At 47.8% G+C, this 21986-nt stretch overlaps 1 protein-coding gene across 3 annotated transcripts in view; it reads right to left on the bottom strand.

Moving 5' to 3' along the window:
• The window catches only part of LOC135212109 (uncharacterized), a 61018-nt gene extending 39032 nt beyond the window's left edge, over positions 1–21986 (bottom strand). For 2 of the 3 annotated variants that reach the window (XR_010313819.1, XR_010313818.1), the window contains exon 1: positions 21561–21967. Coding sequence is in view for 1 of the 3 variants with exons in the window: in XM_064245503.1 (XP_064101573.1) it covers positions 21561–21608 (48 nt within the window). In the remaining 2 variants the exon portion in view is untranslated. Of the gene's footprint in view, positions 1–21560 lie in introns of all 3 variants that reach the window. The other variant, XM_064245503.1, reaches the window with a different exon arrangement.

Below are 21986 nucleotides of genomic sequence, written 5' to 3' on the forward strand. Positions count from 1 at the left end.
CGTGGGGCCATCACCACCTCTATCGATCTTACAGACGCATACTATCCAATCCCAGTCGCGAGACCCTTCCGCCCATACCTAGGCTTCAAGCTAGGAGACCAGGCATTCTCTTTCAAAGTGATGCCCTTCGGGCTGAACGTAGCCCCCAGGGTGTTCACGAAAATAGCGGAATCAGTGGTCCAACAACTGAGGTCGCAAGGGATAATGGTAGTAGCGTACCTCAACGATTGGCTCATTTGGGCAACAACCGTCGAGGAATGCCTCAAAGCCACAAACAAAGTAATTCAATTTCTGGAACATCTGGGGTTCCAAATAAACAAGACCAAATCCAGGCTAACGCCGGAGTCTCGTTTCCAGTGGCTCGGCATTCAGTGGGACCTGAACTCCCACACACTGTCAATTCTGTTGGCCAAAAGGAAAGAAATATCCAAGTTAGTAAGACAATTCCTCAAATGCAAACAGACGTCAAGGAGAAACCAGGAAAGGATCCTAGGTTCCCTTCAGTTTGCATCAGTCACAGACGTTCTGTTGAAAGCAAAATTGAAGGATATAAATCGAGTTTGGCGCTCAAGGGCAAATGTCAAATGTCGAGACAAGTTTTCAGTAATTCCGCCGGTTCTTCGCAAACGTCTCCGCCCCTGAGCAGCCCGGAGTAAGGAACGTGATAGCAGATGCCTGTCTCGATCAGTTCCTCTAGAATCGGAGTGGTACCTGGACAAGCGCTCATTCCAGTGGATATGCCAAAGGGTCCCAGGTGGATCTTTTCGCATCTCAAGCGAACCACAAGCTCCCTTGCTATGTGGCCCCCAACCTGGACCCTCTGGCTTATGCCATAGATGCCATGTCCATAGATTGGAATCAGGGTGGAGGAGAAATTTACATCTTTCCTCCAGTGAATCTTCTATTGAAAGTCCTGAGCAAACTCAGGACATTCAAGGGACAAGTAGCTCTAGTAGCCCCGGATTGGCCCAAGAGCAACCGGTATCCTCTCCTCCTGGAATTGGGTCTCCGACCTCGATGGATTCCCAATCCCAGGCTATCTCAGTCAGTACAAATGAGGACTGTGTTCGCTTCCTCAGGAATTCTCAAAACCCTAACTTTATGGACTTCATGAAGTTTGCGGCTAAGAAAGATGCAAATATCGATCCCCAGAATATCCTTTTCTTAGAATCGGATAAGAGGGAATCAACTTTACGTCAGTACAATGCTGCTGTAAAGAAATTGGCAAATTTCCTGAAGGAAACAAACACCCGAACCATGACAGTTAATTTAGCTATATCCTTTTTCAGATCCCTGTTTGAAAAAGGTCTAGCAGCTAGTACTATTACCACTAAGTCAGCTTTAAAGAAAATCTTCCAGTTTGGCTTTAAGATAGACTTATCAGACTCCTACTTCACGTCTATTCCGAAAGCCTGTGCTAGGCTCAGACCTTCAGAAAGGCCTAGTTCAGTTTCATGGTTCTTGAATGACGTTCTCAAACTGGCTTCAGATACTGACAACGTTTCACGTAACTATTTAATGTTATTAAGAAAAACATTATTCTTCTTAACTAAGTTTGGCCTCAGGAGCCAGAATATCCGAACTGTCGGCCCTTTCCATCGATGCCTGGACCATGTAGAATTCCTCCCCTCAGGAGAAGTCTTACTATCTCCAGATCGTAGCTTTCTGGCAAAGAATGAGGACCCCTTAATGAGATGGGCCCCTTGGAAGGTCCTCCCTCTTCCACAGACCCTTGCTCTTTGTCCGGTGATGACCTTACGAGCCTATCTGTCCAGGACATCCTCTGGATGACCTCATTAGGCCCCCCCCCTCTCATGAGGGAAAAGGGTGGGGGTTCCGTTCTTAAGATGCTTCGTAACCCGAAAATCGTCGTAAGGCGGAACGACGTTGGAAAAATGTCTTAAACTAATAAAAAGTTATAAAAAACCTTACTTACCTTTGTTAATCCTTTGGTTACACTACATGTTGTTTTCCTGTAGTTTTATGTCAACCTGTTATTATTTTCATAAAAAAATGCTGGTTCTTGAAGGTAAAAACTATTGTAATCCTCTGGTGACACTACATTCTTGAAGTTTTATGTACAACCTGGAGTGATTTTGCCAAATCTTGAGGGCTACAAGAACAGTTGATTACTATTTACGTATCATATAGACTAATTAAAGTAAACGTATCTTTAAATAGGCTTATATATTAGTATCAACAAAACATTTACTGGCATGAGTCAGAGGCCATTTAATGAAACGAACACTTCTCTGTCCTATCTGTTTAGAAAATAAACGTTACGTCAATCCCCAAGACCATTGTTGCCAAGACGCCTCTCTCTCTCTCTCTCTCTCTCTCTCTCTCTCTCTCTCTCTCTCTCTCTGATCAAATTACTGGATAATGTCTCTCTTTGGATACTTCGATTTTGCCAAATCTTGAGGGTTACAAGAACAGTTGATTACTATTTACGTATCATATAGACTAATTAAAGTAAACGTATCTTTAAATAAGCTTATATTATTAGTATCAACAAAACATTTACTGGCATGAGTCAGAGGCCTTTTAATGAAACGAACACTTCTCTGTCCTATCTGTTCAGAAAATAAACGTTACGTCAATCCCCAAGACCATTGTTGCCAAGGACCTCTCTCTCTGCTCTCTCTCTCTCTCTCTCTCTCTCTCTCTCTCTCTCTCTATAATGAGTTCATACATTTGTAGACATGCCATACAGACCATAAAGGTTATGCAAATTATATTAACAAATTTTATGGAGAGTTATTACGTAGGTATTAGGGTAAAATATATGCCTCTGACGCTGTTCTATGTCGAAAATATCGAGTTACATAAGTGCAAATTTAGCTATAGATGTGTCGATTTATAAATGTTCATGCTTTTGTTTAAAATGTGTATGAAAATGTATTACGTGAAAGGTATTTTTATTTCTGTACAGAAATATGATACAAAGGCATTTTTGAAACTGCCCTTCACGTCGGAAACGTCAGCGTCGTAACATCGGAACAAACGTCGTAACCCAGGGCTGATTTTTCAATGAATATTTAAGAAAAAGCGTCGTAACCTCGGAACGTCGTAAGCCGGAGCCGTCGTAACCCGGGGACTGCCTGTACACGGGCTGGAAATCGTCGACAGTTTTTAAGCGTCACTACTTGAAATCCTTGGAATCTCTTAAATTTCCGGCAGTGGCAGCGGGAAACATAGTTTCCCCTGACACTGCCCAGTAGTTGTAGTCGAAGATCCAGATCTCCTTTCTACCTGCCTCACTAACAATTCACCTAACCTTACTGTCATGCTCAATTGGGTTCTTCAGCCCAGTGAAATCCCACCCTGTTCTCCCACCATTGTGCCCAAGATTGGCATCTAACTTCAAGGATGGCCACGAGAGGCGCTGCGGTCGGCATGGAGGGACGTGTAGTAGTAGTTGCTGGCGCTGGCCGTGTGTCAGCTCTCTCAGGGAGGGGGATTTTGATGAAGGACAATTCTAAATGACAAGAGGTTCGTGGTAGTGGTCTCACTCGCCCCAGCACCATACCGACACCCTCTTTTATTTAGGGTGAGCGAGTCAGTTACTCTGACATCCCCCTATTTTGTTTTTTCTCTGGTAATATTAGTATCATTTACCTAGAAATAATGAACTTAAGGGATTATTTCACTGGGCGACACGAACCCTTGCCCAGAAACAGATTTTTCCTTCGTCAAAATCCCTTTATAGAGAAAGAACGAGGCCAAGGATGGGAGGGATTTTCGTTCTTAGCCAAAAAAACCAGCATTGATGAGCAAATGGCCTTTCCCTTAGCAAACCCGACTCTCTTATCAATAGCATGGAGCTCACTGATCCTTCTAGCCGATGCTAAAGCACAGAGAAAAAGAGTCTTCCTAGTCAGGTCTCTAAAAGAGCTAGAGGAGATCGGTTCGAATTTGTCAGACATCAGCCATTTCAGAACTACATCCAGGTTCCAAGCTACTGCTCTTGACTCCTTTTTCTTGGATGTATCAAAGGAACGAATCAGGTCTGAGAGGTCTTGATTATTAGAAACGTCTAATCCTCGATGTCTGAACACTGAAGACAACATAGCTCTATAACCCCTAATCGTCTGGGTAGAAAGCTTCTTAGTCTCATGAAGAAAAAGAAGGAAGTTAGCTAACTGAGCTATAGGGGTCTTAGAAGACGAAATTCCTTCTTTTTTGCACCAAGCTCTGAACTGGACCCACTTGGCTTGGTGCACTCAATCAGAGGATTCTCTTCTGGGTCTAGCAATAGCTCTTGAAGATCTCTTTGAAAATCCTCTCTTTCTGAGGAGATGCTCGACAGTCTGACGGCGACTAGTCGAAGAGCGGACAAGTTGTGACGGAACCTCAGAAAGTGGGGCTGTCTGAGTAGATCTCTCCTTAACGGCAACTCTCTCGGAAAGTCCGTCGACAGCTGTAACAGGTCTGGAAACCATTCCCTGGCCAGCCAAAAGGGGACTATCAGAGTCATCCTTACGTTCTGATGACCTCTGAACTTGTCAGAACTAGTCTTAACATCTTGAATGGAGGAAAGGCGTAAAGATCTAGATTTGACCAGTCCAGAAGCATGGCATCCACTGCAAACGCCTCTTCGTCTGGAAATGGGGAGCAATACAGTGGCAGACGCGCCGTCTTGTTTGTGGCGAAGAGATCCAAAAGAGGACATCCCCAAATCTTCCAAAGTTTCTTGCATATTTGGGGGTGTAGAGTCCACTCTGTGGAGAGGACTTGTCCTCTTCTGCTGAGAATGTCCACCTTTACATTCTTCGAGCCTTGAATAAATCTTGTGCTCAAAACAACCTTGTTCTCTTTCGCCCAAATGAGCAGGACTCTCGCTGCCTCGCACAGAGAGAACGAGTGTGTCCCCCCCTGTTTTTTTATGTAAGAGAGAGCCGTGGTGTTGTCTGCTTGAACCAGCACTACTTTCCCTCTTACTTCTGCCTGGAAGTACATTAGGGCAAAATGAATCACTTTTAGCTCTTTCAGATTTATGTGCCAGCTTTCCTGATGACCCTGCCAAAGGCCCGATCCTTCCTTTTTCCCCAGAGTGGCTCCCCACCCTTTGTCCGACACGTCTGACAAGAGCGTAAGGTTGGGGCTCAACTGGCTTAGGGACAAGTCGTCCTCTAGTCTTCCTTCTGACTTCCACCAAAGGAGGTCCTGCTTGATCCCTTCCGAGAGGGGGAACATGAAGGAGTCTGGGAACTTCTTCCTTTGCCACTTCTGTTGCAAGTGAAATTGAAGTGGTCACATGTTGAGCCTGCCCAGACTTACAAATTGCTCGATTGAGGCCAAGGTTCCTAACAGATTCATCCATTGTTTCGCCGAGCAAGTTTGTCTGAGAAGAAAATCGTCTATCTTGTTCAGTCAAGAGTCGATCCTTCGACGAGACGGAAAAGCCTGAAAAAGAACTGAATTCAGTCTCACTCCTAAATAAACTATCTCCTGAGAGGGAGTGAGACACGACTTGTCTTTGTTGACTAACAGTCCCAGGCTGTCCGCCAACCTTAAAGTCTTCTGTAAGTCCTCCACACACTTCTGTCTGGAACTTGCCCTGAGAAGCCAATCGTCCAGATACATGGAGATCCATATCCCGTCCAGATGAAGCCACTTTGCTACTGACGACAGAACTCTGGTGAAAACTTGCGGAGCTGTCGACAGGCCGAAACAGAGGGCCCTGAACTGATAAGTTCGACCCTGGAATACAAATCTCAGGAATCTCCTCGATTCCGAATGAATCGGAATATGAAAGTAGGCGTCTTGAAGGTCTATGGAGACCATCCAGTCTCCTGGATGAAGAGCTGCTAATACCGACTGGGTCGTTTCCATAGAAAACTTTGTCTTCAAGACAAAGACGTTCAGGGCGCTCACGTCCAGCACCGGTCTCCAACCCCCCGAGGCCTTCTTTACCAGGAAAAGGCGATTGTAAAATCCTGGTTCCTGAGGAGCGTCCACTAACTCTATGGCCTTTTTTGCCAGTAAAGCGAGAACTTCTTGATAGAGGGCGGCAAATTTCTCAGAGTTCTCCGATAAGCAGATAAATCCACAGGAAATTCTGTGAGAGGGGGGTGCTTCCTGAACAGAATGGTGTAACCTTCTTTCAGGACCTGAACAGTCCACGGATCCACTCCCAGGTGAAGCCAGGTCTGCCAGAAAAGGTGTAATCTGGCTCCTACTGCTGTGTGGAGGACTACGAGCCTACTTCTTGATGGAAGACGGAGTGGTTTTAGACGAGGCTCTACCTCTCCCCCGAAACCTAGGGAAAGATCTAACAGAAGCTCTACCTCGAAATGGTTTAGGGGCTTCCGTGGTGGAAGCACTACGAGATGCAGAAAGAACCGGAGCAATCTTCCTGGGCTTCTTCACTGACTGCGATAAGAGATCCTGAGTAGCTTTCTGCGTCAAGGACTGAGCGATCTCGTTCACAATCTCTTGCGGAAAAAGGTGCTTCTTGTCCAAAGGAGAGAAGAGCAAGGCGGACTTCTGGTTCGAGGAGACCCCTTTCGACAAGGAGCACCAAATCTGCCTCTTCTTCAACACTCCAGAGGCGAAAATGGCAGCGAGCTCCGAAACTCCATCACATGCCTTTATCAATACAATCAAGTACTACAGAGGCAAAATCCTTCAACTGCTCCTCAGAAAGCCCAAATGACTTGACTTTCCTAGCCAGAGAAGCAATGGCCCAATCCAGGAAGCTAACAACTTCAAAGACACGGAAAACACTCTTGCAATGATGATCCAGTTCACTTGCCGTACGAAAATCTTAGCAGAATTAAGGGCTGATCTACAAGAGGAATCCACGAGACTAGAAAAGTCTCCCTGTGCGGCGGCAGTCACACCCAAGGAAAAAACTTCTCCAGTGTCATACCAGACACGGCTCCTTGACGAAAGTCTCGAAGGGGGACGCCAGAAGACATTCTTCCCCTGTTCCCTCTTCTCCAAAAGCCTAGAGTTCACTTTCTTGATAGCCTTCTTAGCAGAAATCGAGAGGACGAGATGCGTGAATGAGGACGAGGAGTCAGGCTTACTGTCCTTTTTCCACTGCAAACCAGGAGAAACTGGAACGGAAGGCGCAAACGAATCTCCAAAGTTGTCGACGAAGAATCGTAAAAGTTGCTTGTACCCCAACAAATGCTTGTCTTTTTCTGCAACTACTTCGTCTTCTTCTTCTTTCACATCCGAAGCTTCCTTCGAAGAAACTGTTCGGAGAAGTCACACAATAATGAACCCGAGGCAGCTGCGAGGCGGCAGGAGAAGACGTCTGCGCCTGTACTGAGGCGAATCCGAGTGACTGAGTTGGCGGCTGAGCTGGCGCCCGAGTGAGAGCCTGACCTGGCGCCAGAGAAGGAGTCAGGAAAGGAGCCTGACCTGGCGTCTGAAGAGGAGTCACATGGAGAGCCTGAACAGGAGCCTGGACTGAGGCCGAAACGTGAGTCTGAATGGAAGTCTGAAGAGGACTGCACAGGAGCCTGTGTCGGAAGATGCAAGGTGGCTGGGAGCGCATTTGGGGATGACAGAGACTTGCCAAAAAGCTCCAAAATACTGCCTAACTTGGCATTCATCTGGTCTAAAACCGAAAGCTGCGGATCCACCAACGTAGAAGACGCGGGAGGAGTAGAAGGATGAGCCACAAACACATCTCGAACCGCAGGAGTTACTGCTTGAGGAGGCTCTGGGGAAGGCTCTGAAGGCATGCGAGAGCCCAGCTTCTCCACTTCTAAGAGAGAAGGATGATAGACTGAAACAGCTGGCAAAAAAGCTTCAGGTTCCTCCCAAAAACTACAGGAAGGCTCGGAAGGGATCAAAGCAGCCACCTTCTTGGGAACCACAGCAGGCGAAACATCGCGAGACCTCTTCAGCGGTCTAGACGTCTTATGCCGCCAGCCTCTATGAGAGGAGACTTCTGAACTCGAGTCGCTTGACGAAAAACACTTCCTCGCAACACCTTTCCAATGGTGAGCGACAGCATCCTGGTATACGACTACAGGATTGCTTGAGGGCGACTGCTCGGGAGCAGATCCCGCTCGCCTCCCTTCGGTTTTCGGCATGCCTCCTCCCAGGATCTGGGGAGTTTGACATGGGGCTAGACCTAGAAGAACGAACGGGCTGAACAGCCACCTCCTCCACTGCACTAGCACTAAGTAACTTGTCACATTTATGTACAGTATGCAGCAAAAGTCGAGTGACCTGATTTCAGTGATTTTTGTTCAAAAAGGGACTAACTGGCAACTCTTACCTTCTTCACATTTCTAATGACGCTAAATTGCAACGGCGAAACATTTTGAAACTTCGCTCAAAAAAAGATACAGTTCACCTAGCATAGTTTAAAGTATAATGCTATACGTATTTTTTAAATCAAAATATCCGCTAGACCATTAGAAAAACATTAACACCTTATTTTTAATTATGGTAAATATGAAAAGACGTAAATACTTAACGAATTTTACTTTTTAGCCATCATAGTAGTTTATTTAATGTAATGAACATATCGGAGATGTAGTTGTGGGCGTGGTCTAACAAGACGTCAACTGTGGTCATTTGCCAAATATGGTTGGAGCAACCCGACAGCGACCGGAAACGTCACTCCCAACAAGGAGAGCTATAGTTGAGCTCCATCTCGCCAGATTTTCAAAAAAAGACATAGCTAATCGTCTTGATATCAACAAGACAACTGTGTATAGATGGCTAAAACGATACAACGACAAAGGATTGGAAAGCCATCCTATTTGGGAGACCCTGCTGCAAACCGCAGAAGAAGTCAGTGTTGATTAACTTTATAACCGAACACCCATTTTCGTCATCAATTTCTTTGAAACAAGAAACAAGTATACAAACATCAGTTGACACTGTAAGACGTCGGTTTCGAGAAGCTGGTCTTCTGTGTAAAAAACCTGCGCTCAAGCCTCTACTTACATAGACCCATATGGACCATCGTCTCGGGTTTGCGCTCGAATATCTGTCCAAGGGCGAGCAGTTTTGGGAAACTGTTATATTTTGTGACGAGAAGACATTTTGCAACGACCAACAGGGAAGACTGCACTGCTGGCGTCCAGGAAAAACCAGGTAATGAACATTTATTTATTTTGCCTTATATATTTTTATGTGGTAGCCTAGGTGTGATATACTTTGTATTATAGGCCTAGTCTCTGTATATGCTAAAGCTTTAAAAAATAATAAATTCCTCTTACACTGGTTTTCAAACCTGCTGACAAATATCTTTAATGGAAGTTACGATGTAATCAGGGAGAAATAATGCAAGAGAAGATATAAATTAATTTGAGCTAGGGTGGGAGTAGGTAATTGTCATGACTGAGGAAGCAGTTTAAATATCTATAAAATCCCGCCTCCACTTCGAAGTGTTGCTTGGCGGGAAACCAGTTGCAGAGGAAGTTCGTGCTAGCTTTCCTCCGAGTCTCGTGAATGTTTGGATACACATTGCACTGACTTAAAAGACGTTTAAGGTTACTATGCTATGACAACTTTTCTTATGCCTCTTTTCCAAATTCATAATATATACTATTAGGCCTACAACCAAAGATTTCTTTCAATTATTTCACTGTAAAACTAAGTCTGGCAGAAAATACAACTGACGTAGCTGTTTCTAATATTTAAAATGGTCTGTAATTATATATTATCATCTAACAGAGGAAAGAAAGCGAAAAAATGACATTTTTATAATAATTTAAAGTTTCACTTATACTTACCCGGTGGTTACATCTAGCTGACGTCAGGAGACGACAGCTAGATGTAACCACCGGGTAAGTTATATAAGTGAAAGGTATAATTTTGTCTATATAAGTTTTGGTTAAATGCATATTAAATGAAAGTTTCCGTTTCTCAGAAAAAGAATTCAAATTTCAAATAGGGCCATACATAATTGTGGATATTTATATGTATGGTTATGTATGTATGTATGTATTATGATATATATAATATATATATGTATCTATATATACTATCTATATATATATATATAATATATATATATTATATATATAGATATATTATATATATATATATCTAGTTTTATATATATATAATATATATATAATTATAATATAGTTTTATAGAATAACCTTATAGTGTTTTCTTAACATTGCACTTCAAGTCTTAAAAGTCAAAAGTTCTGTGTTGTTAGCAATCCCCCTTGATCTGAAAGTATGGCTTAATAAGAGCGCCGGTCCTTTTTTTTTTAATCCATAAGATCTATTGATGTGAGGAAGAACTGCAGTTAAAACAGTTTCTTTTATATTTAAAAGTAAGCCCACTGTCATTGTTTCTCTCCGAATATCTGTAAATTTATATTTTCTTAAATCCTTCTCTCTATTTTTTTCAGGTTTGAGGATAAATATGTCAAACCAAATCGACGAGGTGGGGGGATAACCACAGGCCTTTGGGGTTGGATGGTGTCTTGCGGACCAGGTGCTTAAGTGCCAATCCATGAGCGATTGAATGGCAGGCAGTATAGCCTATATGTTGACATTCTTGACGAGGTGCTGATTCCATCTGTAAGGATGCTACTGATTTGCTGGAACCGTTGCCCAATATTCTTGGCAATGGAAAATTCCCCTGTTCATAATAGCATGCCAGTGAGAAATGGTTACAGTAGCATCCAGAAAGTTATTCGGGATCGACTGGCCTGCAAAATCTCCGGATCTCAATCCCCATTGAAAAATTTGCTGGGGCCATATGACAGCAAAGGAATGGGATTGGCTCCGTTCTGAACAGTAAACAAGCCATCATAAGCCATTGCTTGTCAGTGTGGGAGTCTATGCGTGAGGAGAATATTTGCAGTAGACTGGATGACAGTATCCCTAGACGGCTTAACTCGGTAATAGACAACCTAGGCTCACATACTAACTATTAATGAACTCTCTCTCTCTCTCTGTATGTATGTATGTATGTATGTATGTGTAGCTATATATATATGACATGTTTTAAAAGAAGTTGTGTTTACTTCATTTGTTTTGCTGGAATTTGTATTTTATTTTTCACAGGGACCTATGTATTCCAAAGAATTATACATATTTTTTAAATAATTATAGCAGTAAACCATTTACTTAACCTATGCCGTTTTTATTATCAATCATATTCAATCATATTCATTATTCGCACGGGGGGGTGGGGGGCGAACTCCACCCCGAGCGAGCGGAAGACCCCGAATACAATTGCACGTCGGGGTAACGAGCGCCCTCCTCTACGCTCGATGGATCGGGCGAAGGGAAGGACCTTGAACCCCCCCCCCCCCCCCCCCCGAAGGGGAAGGTGCCATACGCAGGAGCTGAGCCGGGGGCAGGAAAGAAGACGAAGTGTCCGTAACCAAAAGAGTCGCTGGAGAGCATTCCGACGACTCCTTGGCAGGTCTACGCTTCTTCCTACCCTCGTACAGTACCCACTGGACCTCCGACCAATTAACACAAATATTGCACGGCTTGGCCCGAGAGCATTCACGCCCTCGGCACCGAGCACAAAGGGCATGCGGATCAATTTCCGGAAAGGAGCGGAAGACCCCACACTTGTGGCCCTCCACCCCCTGGGGGGGCGCGGGGATAGCTCCACTGACCGGTGATCCATAATTAATGCACAATGAAAAATTAAAAAGACAGTACGTACTTACAATTTCACTTTCAAACACTGACAAACCAAGTTGAAAAATATTCACAACAAAACCAAAGCATACGACGATGAAGCGGGCAGAGCGCGATGGCGAACACATCCTCCACACACACGGCCGAAAGCAAAAGTGATTCTTCACCTCCCAGTCGCGCTGCGCGCGCACTGTCAGACAAGCAGTTAACTACTGAACTCCCTTGTTTGAAGCTTACAACCATTCCAGCTGCCGCTAGTTACCTTCCTATTGTAAAAGGACCGATGGTTTGTATATTACGTATCGGAGAAAACCTAATGTCAAGGAACAAACTGCTTTTCCTTGAGAAAATCCTACCTTTTTATCAAGGGTTTCCACTTCACTTACTCTTTGAGCTGTAGCCAAAGCAACTAAAAATGTTGTTTTCCTTGTGAAATCCATAAGGGAAGCAGATTTAAACAGCTCAAAAGGAGGACCTGAAAGCCATTGCAGTACAGTATACGTAGTACATATTTAAATTCCATGATACTGAAGATATGACAATTTGTCGAAAATTGCATTTTTCCTAACTATACAAACCTGAGGTCCTTTAACAATAGGAAGGTAAGTAGCGGCAGCTGGGACGGTCGTAAGCTTCGAACAAGGGGAGAACGGTAGTTAACTGCTTGTCCGATCGTGCGCGGCGGTGAAGAATCACTTTTGCTTAGGCCCATGCAAAAAGTTGCAGAGTGAGGGGTGGTATGAGGTGGGACTATATGTAAAGGACCTCAGGTTTGTATAGTTAGGAAAAATGCAATTTTCGACAAATTGTCATTTGTTCCGATACGTAATACAAACCCTCGGTCCTTTAACAATAGGAAGACTCACTTCTTGGTGGGTGGAATCTGAGTCTTTTTGGTGAACAGACTGGTGTTCGTCCAACCTTGGAATGCCTCCCTGGTCGTAAGAGCAAGGGAGGGATCCAAACCTCTGTCCGATTGATCGGGGTGTGCACCGCAGGATCAATGGTCAGACCTCTGAGCCAAGTACTAAGAGAGAGGCTAGCGTATCTCGTTGTACCAGCAAGCAAGAACTTGCTCCTTTTACAAGAGCCAACATAAAGTTATGGGTTTGTCTCAAGTAGGCATCCACTCCTTCCCCCTTGTTGGAGGGAGTGGAGGATATTTGCTTCTATCCCTAACTAAAGGGATAGATAGGGGCTCGGTCGAGTAGCTTACCTGCATCGAAATTCCTTCCCAGCATGGTGACGACCATGACCCTCTGCCCACAGGTAGAGAGAGAGAAAGATGGAGAAGAGAAGCCAGTCGCACTCTCATTCACCCATTCATTCCTACAGTCACACCAGGAATCGATGTGTTCTGTTGCCTGCTCGGGTGCTGGGTAAGCTTACACAACGTGTTGAGCAGCCACCACAGGTCCCAAGGAAAAAGTATCCAAGGACTTGTGGGCAATATCCCGAAGGTAGAAGGATGTGAAGGTAGTCTGGTTGGCCCAGACACCTGCCTTCAGGACCTGCGCCACGGAGAAGTTCTTACGGAACGCCAAAGAGGGTCCAATACTCTGACTTCGTGGCTCTCGGTCGGAGCGTACGGATGTCGTCACTACCATCAGCCTCGTACGCTCTCCTGATCACCTCACGCAGCCAGAAAGAAAGTGTGTTCTTGGATACTTCTTTCTTGGTAACCCCAGTGCTAACGAAGAGGCGTCGACACTCAGGCCTGAGGTGTCGAGTTTTCTTCAGATAGCGCCGTAGCGCCCTCACAGGACAAGGCAGCATCTCATCCGTATCGTTGTCGGTGAAATCCAGAAGGGAGGGGATCGTGAAAGACTCGAACCTGTCGTCAGGGATCGACGGATTCTGAGTCTTAGCTACGAAGTTCGGGACGAAATCGAGCGTCACAGATATCAAGCCCCTGGAATGTTCAACATTGAAGGACAGACCATGAAGTTCCCGTACTCTCTTCGCCGATGCCAGGGCCAGCAAGAAGAGGGTCTTGAGGGTCAGATCCCTGTCTGAGACTCTCGGAGTGGCTCGAATGGTCTTCGAGTCAAACTCCTAAGGACGAGAGTCACATCCCACTCAGGGGGCCTGAGTTCCCTGGGTGGGCAAGACCTTTCGAAGCTCCTCATAAGCAAGGAGATCTCGAACGAGTTCGAGATGTCCAGTCCCCTCAGTTTTAGGACAAGGGCCAGGGCGGCTCTATATCCTTTAACTGTGGGTACTGAGAGGAGCTTCTCTCGGCGAAGAAACACGAGGAAATCCGCTACCTGCTGAAGAGTGGCTCTGAGAGGAGATAGACCCCATTTACGACACCACCACGAAGACGGCCCACTTCCCCTGGTACACGCTGCAGAGGACTGTCGGATGTGTCCAGCCATCTCCGTTGCTGCGCTGCGAGAAAAGCCTCTCGTTCGCAAGAGATGGTGGATAACAGCCAGCCGTGAAGTTGTAGGGACTGGACTGCTCGGTGGTACCGCTCTACGTGTGGCTGGGCTAGAAGGTTGTGCCAGTGGGGCATCTCTCTCGGTTCTTCCGCAAGAAGAGCCAGCAGGTCCGGATACCAAACGGCTTGAGGTCGTTTGGGAGCCACCAGGATCATCCTGAGATTGGGAGTGACCAGCGCTCGGCTGATCACTTTCCGAATCAGACAAAAGGGAGGAAAGGCGTAGACGAAGAGGTTGTCCCGGGGTGGGGGGTTGAAGAGCGTCCTCTGCAGCTGCCCATGGGTCCGGCACGGCCGAACAAAAAACCTGAAGTTTTTTGTTGTGCCGGGTGGCGAACAGGTCTATGACCGGACGCCCCCACAGGTTGAAGAGCCTTTCCGCCACTTCTGGGTGTAGGAACCACTCAGTCCCTATCACCTGATCCTGACGGCTGAGCTTGTCTGCTACTACATTCCTCTTGCCTGGAATGTAGCGTGCTGACAGCTCTATTGAGTGAGCCGTGGCCCACTCGTGCACCTGCACGGTCAACTGGTGTAGCGGAAGAGACACTAGGCCCCCCTGCTTGTTGACGTATGCCACTACTGTGGTGTTGTCGCATATCAACACCACTGAGTGTCCCACCAAGCGGTCCTGGAATTCTTGGAGAGCATAGAACGCCGCCTTGAGTTCCAGGACATTGATGTGAAGGTGCTTGTCGTGATGGTCCCACACACCTGCAGCCAGCAACTCCTCCAGGTGTGCGCCCCATCCCTCGGTCGATGCGTCTGAAAACAGCAACATCTCCGGGGGGGGGAGGGGGGGGAGTGCGTAGAGGCACTCCTCTTAAGAGGTTCCTGTCGTCGCGCCACCAGGCTAGGTCCTGCCTCACCTTCTCCGTGAGGGACACGAGGAAGTTAAGGTGTGGATCCTTTACCTGTGACCAACTCTCCCTTAGTCTCCACTGGAGAGACCGCAGGTGAAGACGTCCGTGAGGAAACTAACTTCCTCGAGTGGACGAACAGGTGGCCGATCACGACTTGCCATTGCTGAGCTGCCTGTTCCTGGGTTCGAGATCGGACTTCTCGTAGTTTATCACGATCCCCAGATCGCGACAAAACTTTAGAAGTCGATCCCTGTCCTGCAGCAACTGCGAGCGGCAGCTCGCCAGGACCAGCCAATCGTCGAGATACCTCAGAAGACGTATCCAGTGCGAATGGGCCCAAGCAGACACCAGAGTGAAACACTCGCGTGAACACCTGTGGGGCGGTTGAGACACCGAAGCAAAGTGCCCTTAATTGGTACACCGTCCTGTCGAAGATGAAGCGGAGGTACTTTCTGGAGGACTGATGGATGGGTATTTGAAAATACGCATCCTTCAGGTCCACCGAAAGCATGAAATCGTTCTCCCTGATGGAGTCGAGCACGGAACGTGCCGTCTCCATCTTGAACCGAGTCTGGCGAACAAATCGGTTCAGGGGAGAGAGATCTATCACCGGGCGCCAGCCACCGATGCCTTCTCCACTAAGAAAAGGGCGGCTGTTAAAAGCCCGGTGACCGATCTACTACGACTTCTACAGCTCGTTTGGTTCAGCATGGTCTTGATCTCCTGCCGAAGAGCGTCGTCCTTTCAGGATCCTAGTACATATGTCTGAAGATGGACCGGGTGGTGGAGGTGAGGGGTGGCCGAGATTCGAAGGGTAGCAGATATCCCTCCCGAAGGACGTCTACTATCCAGGTCTCAGCACCGTAGCGCTGTCAAGTTGCCCAATGGCTCGCCATCCCTAGCGTTTCCCACCTCGCTTCAACTTCTTCCCAGCACCTCCTCGGGGGAAAGGAGGGCTGGGAGGAGGGCTGGTTACGGCCCTCCTTTAACCAGAAGTTTGAAGCAGGAAGAGTCTTTCCTGGGGCGGCTTCGATGGAGCAGCCGTCTTAGCAGCCGAGGAAGCGCTAGCTAAACTCTTAGGCTTAGCCGCAGTTACGAGGTTGCCCAGAAACCTTCGTAACTGCCTGGTGAACCAGACGGTCATGTCATCAGTGCGCCGTCTCTCCACCGCAGCGTCCACCATCTCTCCGGGAAAGAGAGCGGAGGAACTCTTCATAGGTCCGTTACGGAGTTCATTTACCGCCTCACGCCCAGCCCCCTTGGCTACTGTGTAAAGGGCAGAGCGTCCCTACGACGGAGAACCAAGTTGGCCCACAGGTTTGCCGTCGATGGGCGAGGTAGGAGATGGCCCTACCTCCAGACTGGCACAGTCTCCTGAAGTCGGGGTCGTCTTCGAGGGCAGCGCCCCCAGAGTCGGCCGCGACCTTGGATACTGTGAGGGACCACAGATCCAACCAAGAGACTGCCTGGAAAGCCGCCATAGCGGTAGCTTCCAGGCCCAGTGCCTCCTGCTGCGAGAACCACAAGTTCTCCGACAGGAGCTGCTGCAGGGACACACCTGGAGTTAGCCTAGCTAGCTCCGGGTTAACCTGTTTGGGCGGTATTGGATCCACTGATGGCACGTAGAACTTCCGCTGTCGACTGCAAGGAGGAGGGAATGGAAGTAGCTTGGCGAAAGACCGTCCCTGACTTTAGTGAATCCTCTTGTCCTGAGACGAAATTCTCCACCTGGTCAAGGACTGAGTCTGCAAGCTCCGATCGCGGCAGTCCCACCGTCAATTTGGGTTCCCTCTTCGGGCCCCAAAATGACTCGAGCCGGGACGTGGGCTCAGATGGTGGTAGCGGCGATCCTTCCCCCAGGTCGTTGTGCTGACGAATCAGCGCAATAACCTGGGCAAAGTTCCTCTGGATCTCAGGAGTTACAGCGTCCTGAGGAGTAGGACCGTCCAGTCCCTCCAACAGGAGCAGCTCTCGAGACCCTCCTCCTTCAGAAGGAGGAACAGCAACAGACCCCTGACGGTCGCCTCCAACCACTTGCGCGTACGACCTGGCTGGTCCTAAAACCATACCTGGCGCGTGCGGCATCGTAACGGGATCATGAGCGGCGCACCTCTCACGATCACTCCTAGCTACCTCGCTCTTCCCGGTCCGCCTACCCCGAGGAAGTTGAAGGTAGTGGAGAGACAGACCTGACGCTCCCCCCACGCTCGCTGGCAGGACCAGCGTACGTGGGGGGCTGCAGCCAATCACCAACCCGCGGTGGGGATCGATCTGCAGGCCTGGCCGTGCCGCTCACCTGTGGCGAGCGGCTCGACTGAGCACGTCGACCCCGGTCCCGTGCGTCAGACGAGCTGCTGCTGGCCACCGTCTCCGTCCGGTCCCTGTGGGAGCGGCGGTCAGGTGATCTGCAGAGCTCGCTTTCGCGGTGAGACCAGTGAGCGTCCTCACGGCACGTCAAACCGCTGGTACCAGCCGAGGCTGGTACCGTCGGTCGAGGGGACCTCTTCCCAGCCTCAACCCATGGCCAGTCAGAGACCGTCACGTCAACCCGAGGTACCGGCTGGTCGCTACGAGAGCGGCCCGCTGGCCTGGCGAGGAGTCCACCTGCGCGACTTTCGACAGTCTTCTGCTCCGTGCCTCGGTCATGACGTTGAGCGAGCTCAGGCGTCTTGACTTTGGCTGCACGGTCGCCTGAAGGAGACCGTATACTCGGAACTTCTCGCGGACGAGAAGCCGAGCCTGGTACTGGCTTAGCAGCAGCGCTACCAAGACCAGGCGAGGATGTACCAGCGGTAGCCAGCACACCCTTGGTCCCCATCTTCTTCTTCTTCTCAGAAGAGGAGACGGGCCCTATTCCCGAGGGAACAGGAGGACCAGCAGAAGCACCCCCGTCACACCGGAGTGAGGACGGGCCCGGGCCCTTTCGAACGGTCCCGAAGGAGCCTTCTTAGGGGGGGAGGAGGCAGCCTTCTTCTTCTTCGGCTTGGAAGCCTTAGTGCGAAGGGGAGAGGCGGCAACAGACGACGAAGAAGACGATGAAGACGACGACGACACCTTCCTCTTCTTCCTCCTCTTCTTCGTCAGTCTCCTCAGGACACAGGACGTCTAAGGTCTTCCATCCACAAGAAAAGTCGGGCCAATTGCCGAAGCAACACGCCCGACTGAACCTGTCCGGAAAGACCTGAGTCCGGGGCGGCAGCACCTCCATGACGAAACGCGACGTGGGCAGGGGCAGGCACGGCAGGAGCGGCAGGAACATCAACGCAGGACCAGACCAGCAGGACAGCACCGCGCAACATCAGTAGGAGCGTCACGCACCGCGCGCCTCGTAGGAGCGGCGCGAGCGGCTGGGCCAGCAACACTAGCGGCAGGTACGGCAGCATAGTCAGGCGTCACAGGCATCTCCAACTCAGCCAGTTTCATCATCGGGACGGGGGCGGCAGGTCAAGGGGAGAACTCTTTGGACAGCGAAAGTAGGGGGTCGGCAGCACATAGAACCCAGGTGGAGGCGGCACGCCCCTCTTAGGTACGGCAGCAATCGGCATTTGGATTGATGCAGTGGGGGTTACGGACGCAATATGTTGCGTATAAACCACATGAGGAGGGGCGGCGTACGCTGGAGTAGACACCGTATTAGTTGTCGTTGTCACTACACCATGAGTCACTACTGCCGGCCCCGCCAGTCGCTGAATTAAGCCCTGGATACTGGGAGCGCCCTGCAGTCCCAACGACGCCCACACCTGCCCAAGGTCGTCACTCACAGAAGGCACACCTGAGGGAGGAACAGTCGGGTCAGTTAGAGGGGCACCCTCCCGCCTGGGGGAGGACGAACCCCACCCAGAGCGGACGGAAGACCCCGAATACAATTGAACATCCGGGTATCGAGCGCCCTCCTCCACACTCGACGGATCGAGTGAGGAGAAGGACTCCGAAACCCCCCCCCCGCAGGGGAAGGCACAAACCGTGGGGGCTGAGCTGGGGGCAGGAAGGATGACGAGGTATCCGTCACCAAAGGAGGAGTCGCTGGAGAGCTTTCCGACGACTCCTTGTCGATCTACGCCTCTTCCTACCCTCGTACAGCACCCACTGCGCCTCGGACCGAATTCATTACACACATTGCATGGTTCGGTTCGGGTACATTCGCGCCCCCGGCACCGATAACACAATTCATGGGGATCTATTTCAGGAAAAAGAGCGAAATCCACCGCATTTACGCCCCTGCAGCCCGGGACACACTCTACGGGCAACTGGTGGGCGCGGCGAAAGGTCTTCGAGATCCATAATTCAATCAATTCACAATATAATGAAAATGAAAAAAGAGTACTTACAATTTCATTCACAACCACTAACAAACCAGTCAGAAGAAATTGTAAACACATCCAAAGCACACGACGAAATAGCGGGCAGAGCGATGACGAGCACGTCCTGTCACACCACGGCCGAAAGCAAAAGTGATTCTTCACCGCTCGGGCGCGCAGCGCGCGCACGATCGGACAAGCAGTTAACTACCGTTCTCCCCTTGTTCGAAGCTTACGACCGTCCCAGCTGCCGCTAGTTACCTTCCTATTGTTAAAGGACTGAGGGTTTGTATTACGTATCGGAACAAATCACAATTTTTCAAAGTAAATTGTATTTTTGCTAACTATACAAACCTGAGGTCCTTCACAATAGGACATACTTGTGGCGTAGCTGGAATACAAACAATAAATTCTTGAACAAGGTGGTTAGGGACTGAAGGATGAACCTTGGTCTGAGCTCCAGAGGCTCCTGGACTCTAGACCATGGGGACGGAGTCCCAGTTCCCTCTCCCAAAGGAGAGATCCCTCCTGAGGGAAAGACTGCCATAAGGAAAGATTACTGGGAGAGAGAAATAAAGACAAAGGGCCAGCTACCAAGGCCACCATTGGAAAGGATAAAACTTTCTGACAACACTCAGCAACCTTCCTTTGAAGTTTTCTCCCGGCATACTCGCTGTCAGTGCAAGCAACAATTAGCAACATTCAGCATAGGTCACAAAAGATATACAGTCACACCTTACATTTTATGCTCACACCATAAATGATAAGGGTGAATATTACACCCTTGGCCACCAACCCCAAGATACACATGCTAGGGGAAGACGGCCTATGCAAGGCTATCACAAATAGTGAGTTTGTATGTTAATAATTAAATATCAAATACACTAGAATACTATACACAAAAAGTAAGAAAAGATCCCACCTGGCAAAACAAGCTTAACAACAATCAGGCAGAGCGCAAGAAAACACATCTTCATCGCATGATGGCCAAAAGCAAATTGGAATATTTACATTCCGGCAGCCAGGTATTCCCGCATACTGGACGGTAGTTAGCCTAGTACTACTGCTTAACTAGGTTGTTCAAGAGTATAATGGCAGTTTTCCAGCTTTGTCGAGAGTAGCTACCTAGTAATTCCTATCGTAAAGGACCGGTGATTTGTACATCGTGTAGGAACAATAATTCTGTTTTTCACATTTGCAATTTACAGTGTTCTAGATATAAATTAGGTTAAGCTAAGCTAAGATACATCGTAGAAATTGTTCGTTACATTTTCATGATTTAGGTATAGGTAACTAATTATCTGGTAAATAATTCATGTGTATCACCATCAATTACTAAAAAAATAAATAACCTAGTTTCCCACTTGGGCTCACCATAGAGGCTAATTGTTGGATGTAGAGTGAAGGGGAAACTTAAAAAGTGAGAGGATTGCAACAATAATGACAGTTTGAAACACATTACGGTATTTCTACAGAAGTGATCCGCGGTGGCCTAGACTATGGCAAGTGACGCTTTCCTATGGTATTTTATTTACTGAACAAGAATTTCAAGTAATATTTATTCGGACGACTGTAATTAGTCTAACCCCCAGGGGCCAGTACTAAACACGGCGAAATACATTGGACGCCCTAATCCCTAGTGGATGTCGTATCAGCGGTTATGTTCCTTGCAGTTGTGTCGAACTATTCTGTAGAATTACCCTGCAAGAAACGTAACCGCGGATACGACATCCACTAGGGATTGGAGCGTCCAATGTATTTCGTCGTGTTTAGTACTGGCCCCTGGGGGTTAATTACAGTCATCCAAATACATATTACTTAAAATTCTTGTCCAGGAGGTAAAACTGCAACTGCCATAGTCTGCACTGCTGCGGATACCTAGTACCCTAGATCTACCCACATTACCTAACCACATAGGTAGCTAGTAACCAGTACGACAATTTAGGTGGTTAGTGAGCAGTTTGAACCAACAATGACAGTTAAGAAAAGCAGTGATAGGTAGGTAGCTGCTAAGAAAAATACAGTAGCCTAGGTAGCTACCTACTAGTAGGCATACCTATAGCAGGTAGTAGTACCTACTATAGATTAGACTAGTTCATGTATACTAGGTAGGTAGGTACCTAGTATAATAGACTATGGTTAGGCATTCGGTACTAGGTAGCTATACCTACTACCTATAGCATAGGTAAGTACCACAGCACAACATTTGTACTCGTTTACTTGGTACTACCTAGGATGATCAACCCACAGCATTCCGAGGATGCGATAAGAAAAAACTTAGCCCAAGTTTATTTCTTCATTCAAGATACCTAGCTAGTATTAGTAGGTATTTCAAAAAATAAGTTTGGTATAGCTACACTACCTGAATCAAGTTATATTTTAGGCGTCGCAGGAATCTCACACCCTCCATGGTTCCTGTAGCCTATTTGCATTTGAGATTTCTTACAGAGAAGATACCTAATACATCCATCCAGTGTCTGTAAATCTTGGTTACAGTGACGGCACTGACGTTTGACCTTGAAAGTTCTGATGCTTTTCATGCTTGACACATAAGGCACTACGTATTTTTTTCTTGCCTGTCATGAAGAACAGATGTCCTTGTTAATTGATAAAAACATTTTCTATTGATTCCAGCTAAAGCTGTTGATAGTTACTGCTAAAATTGCTGTCAATCAACTAATACTGACCAAGTTTGTCTTCGTTCGGGTACTATACGTATTTTGATTACGGGAGCGAGAAATCTTCTTCAATTCCACAGGAAACTTCAGAGCTACCAACTAAACAGTAG

This window comes from Macrobrachium nipponense, chromosome 40 (assembly GCF_015104395.2).
Source record: "Macrobrachium nipponense isolate FS-2020 chromosome 40, ASM1510439v2, whole genome shotgun sequence".
Taxonomy (NCBI): Eukaryota; Metazoa; Arthropoda; class Malacostraca; order Decapoda; family Palaemonidae; genus Macrobrachium; species Macrobrachium nipponense.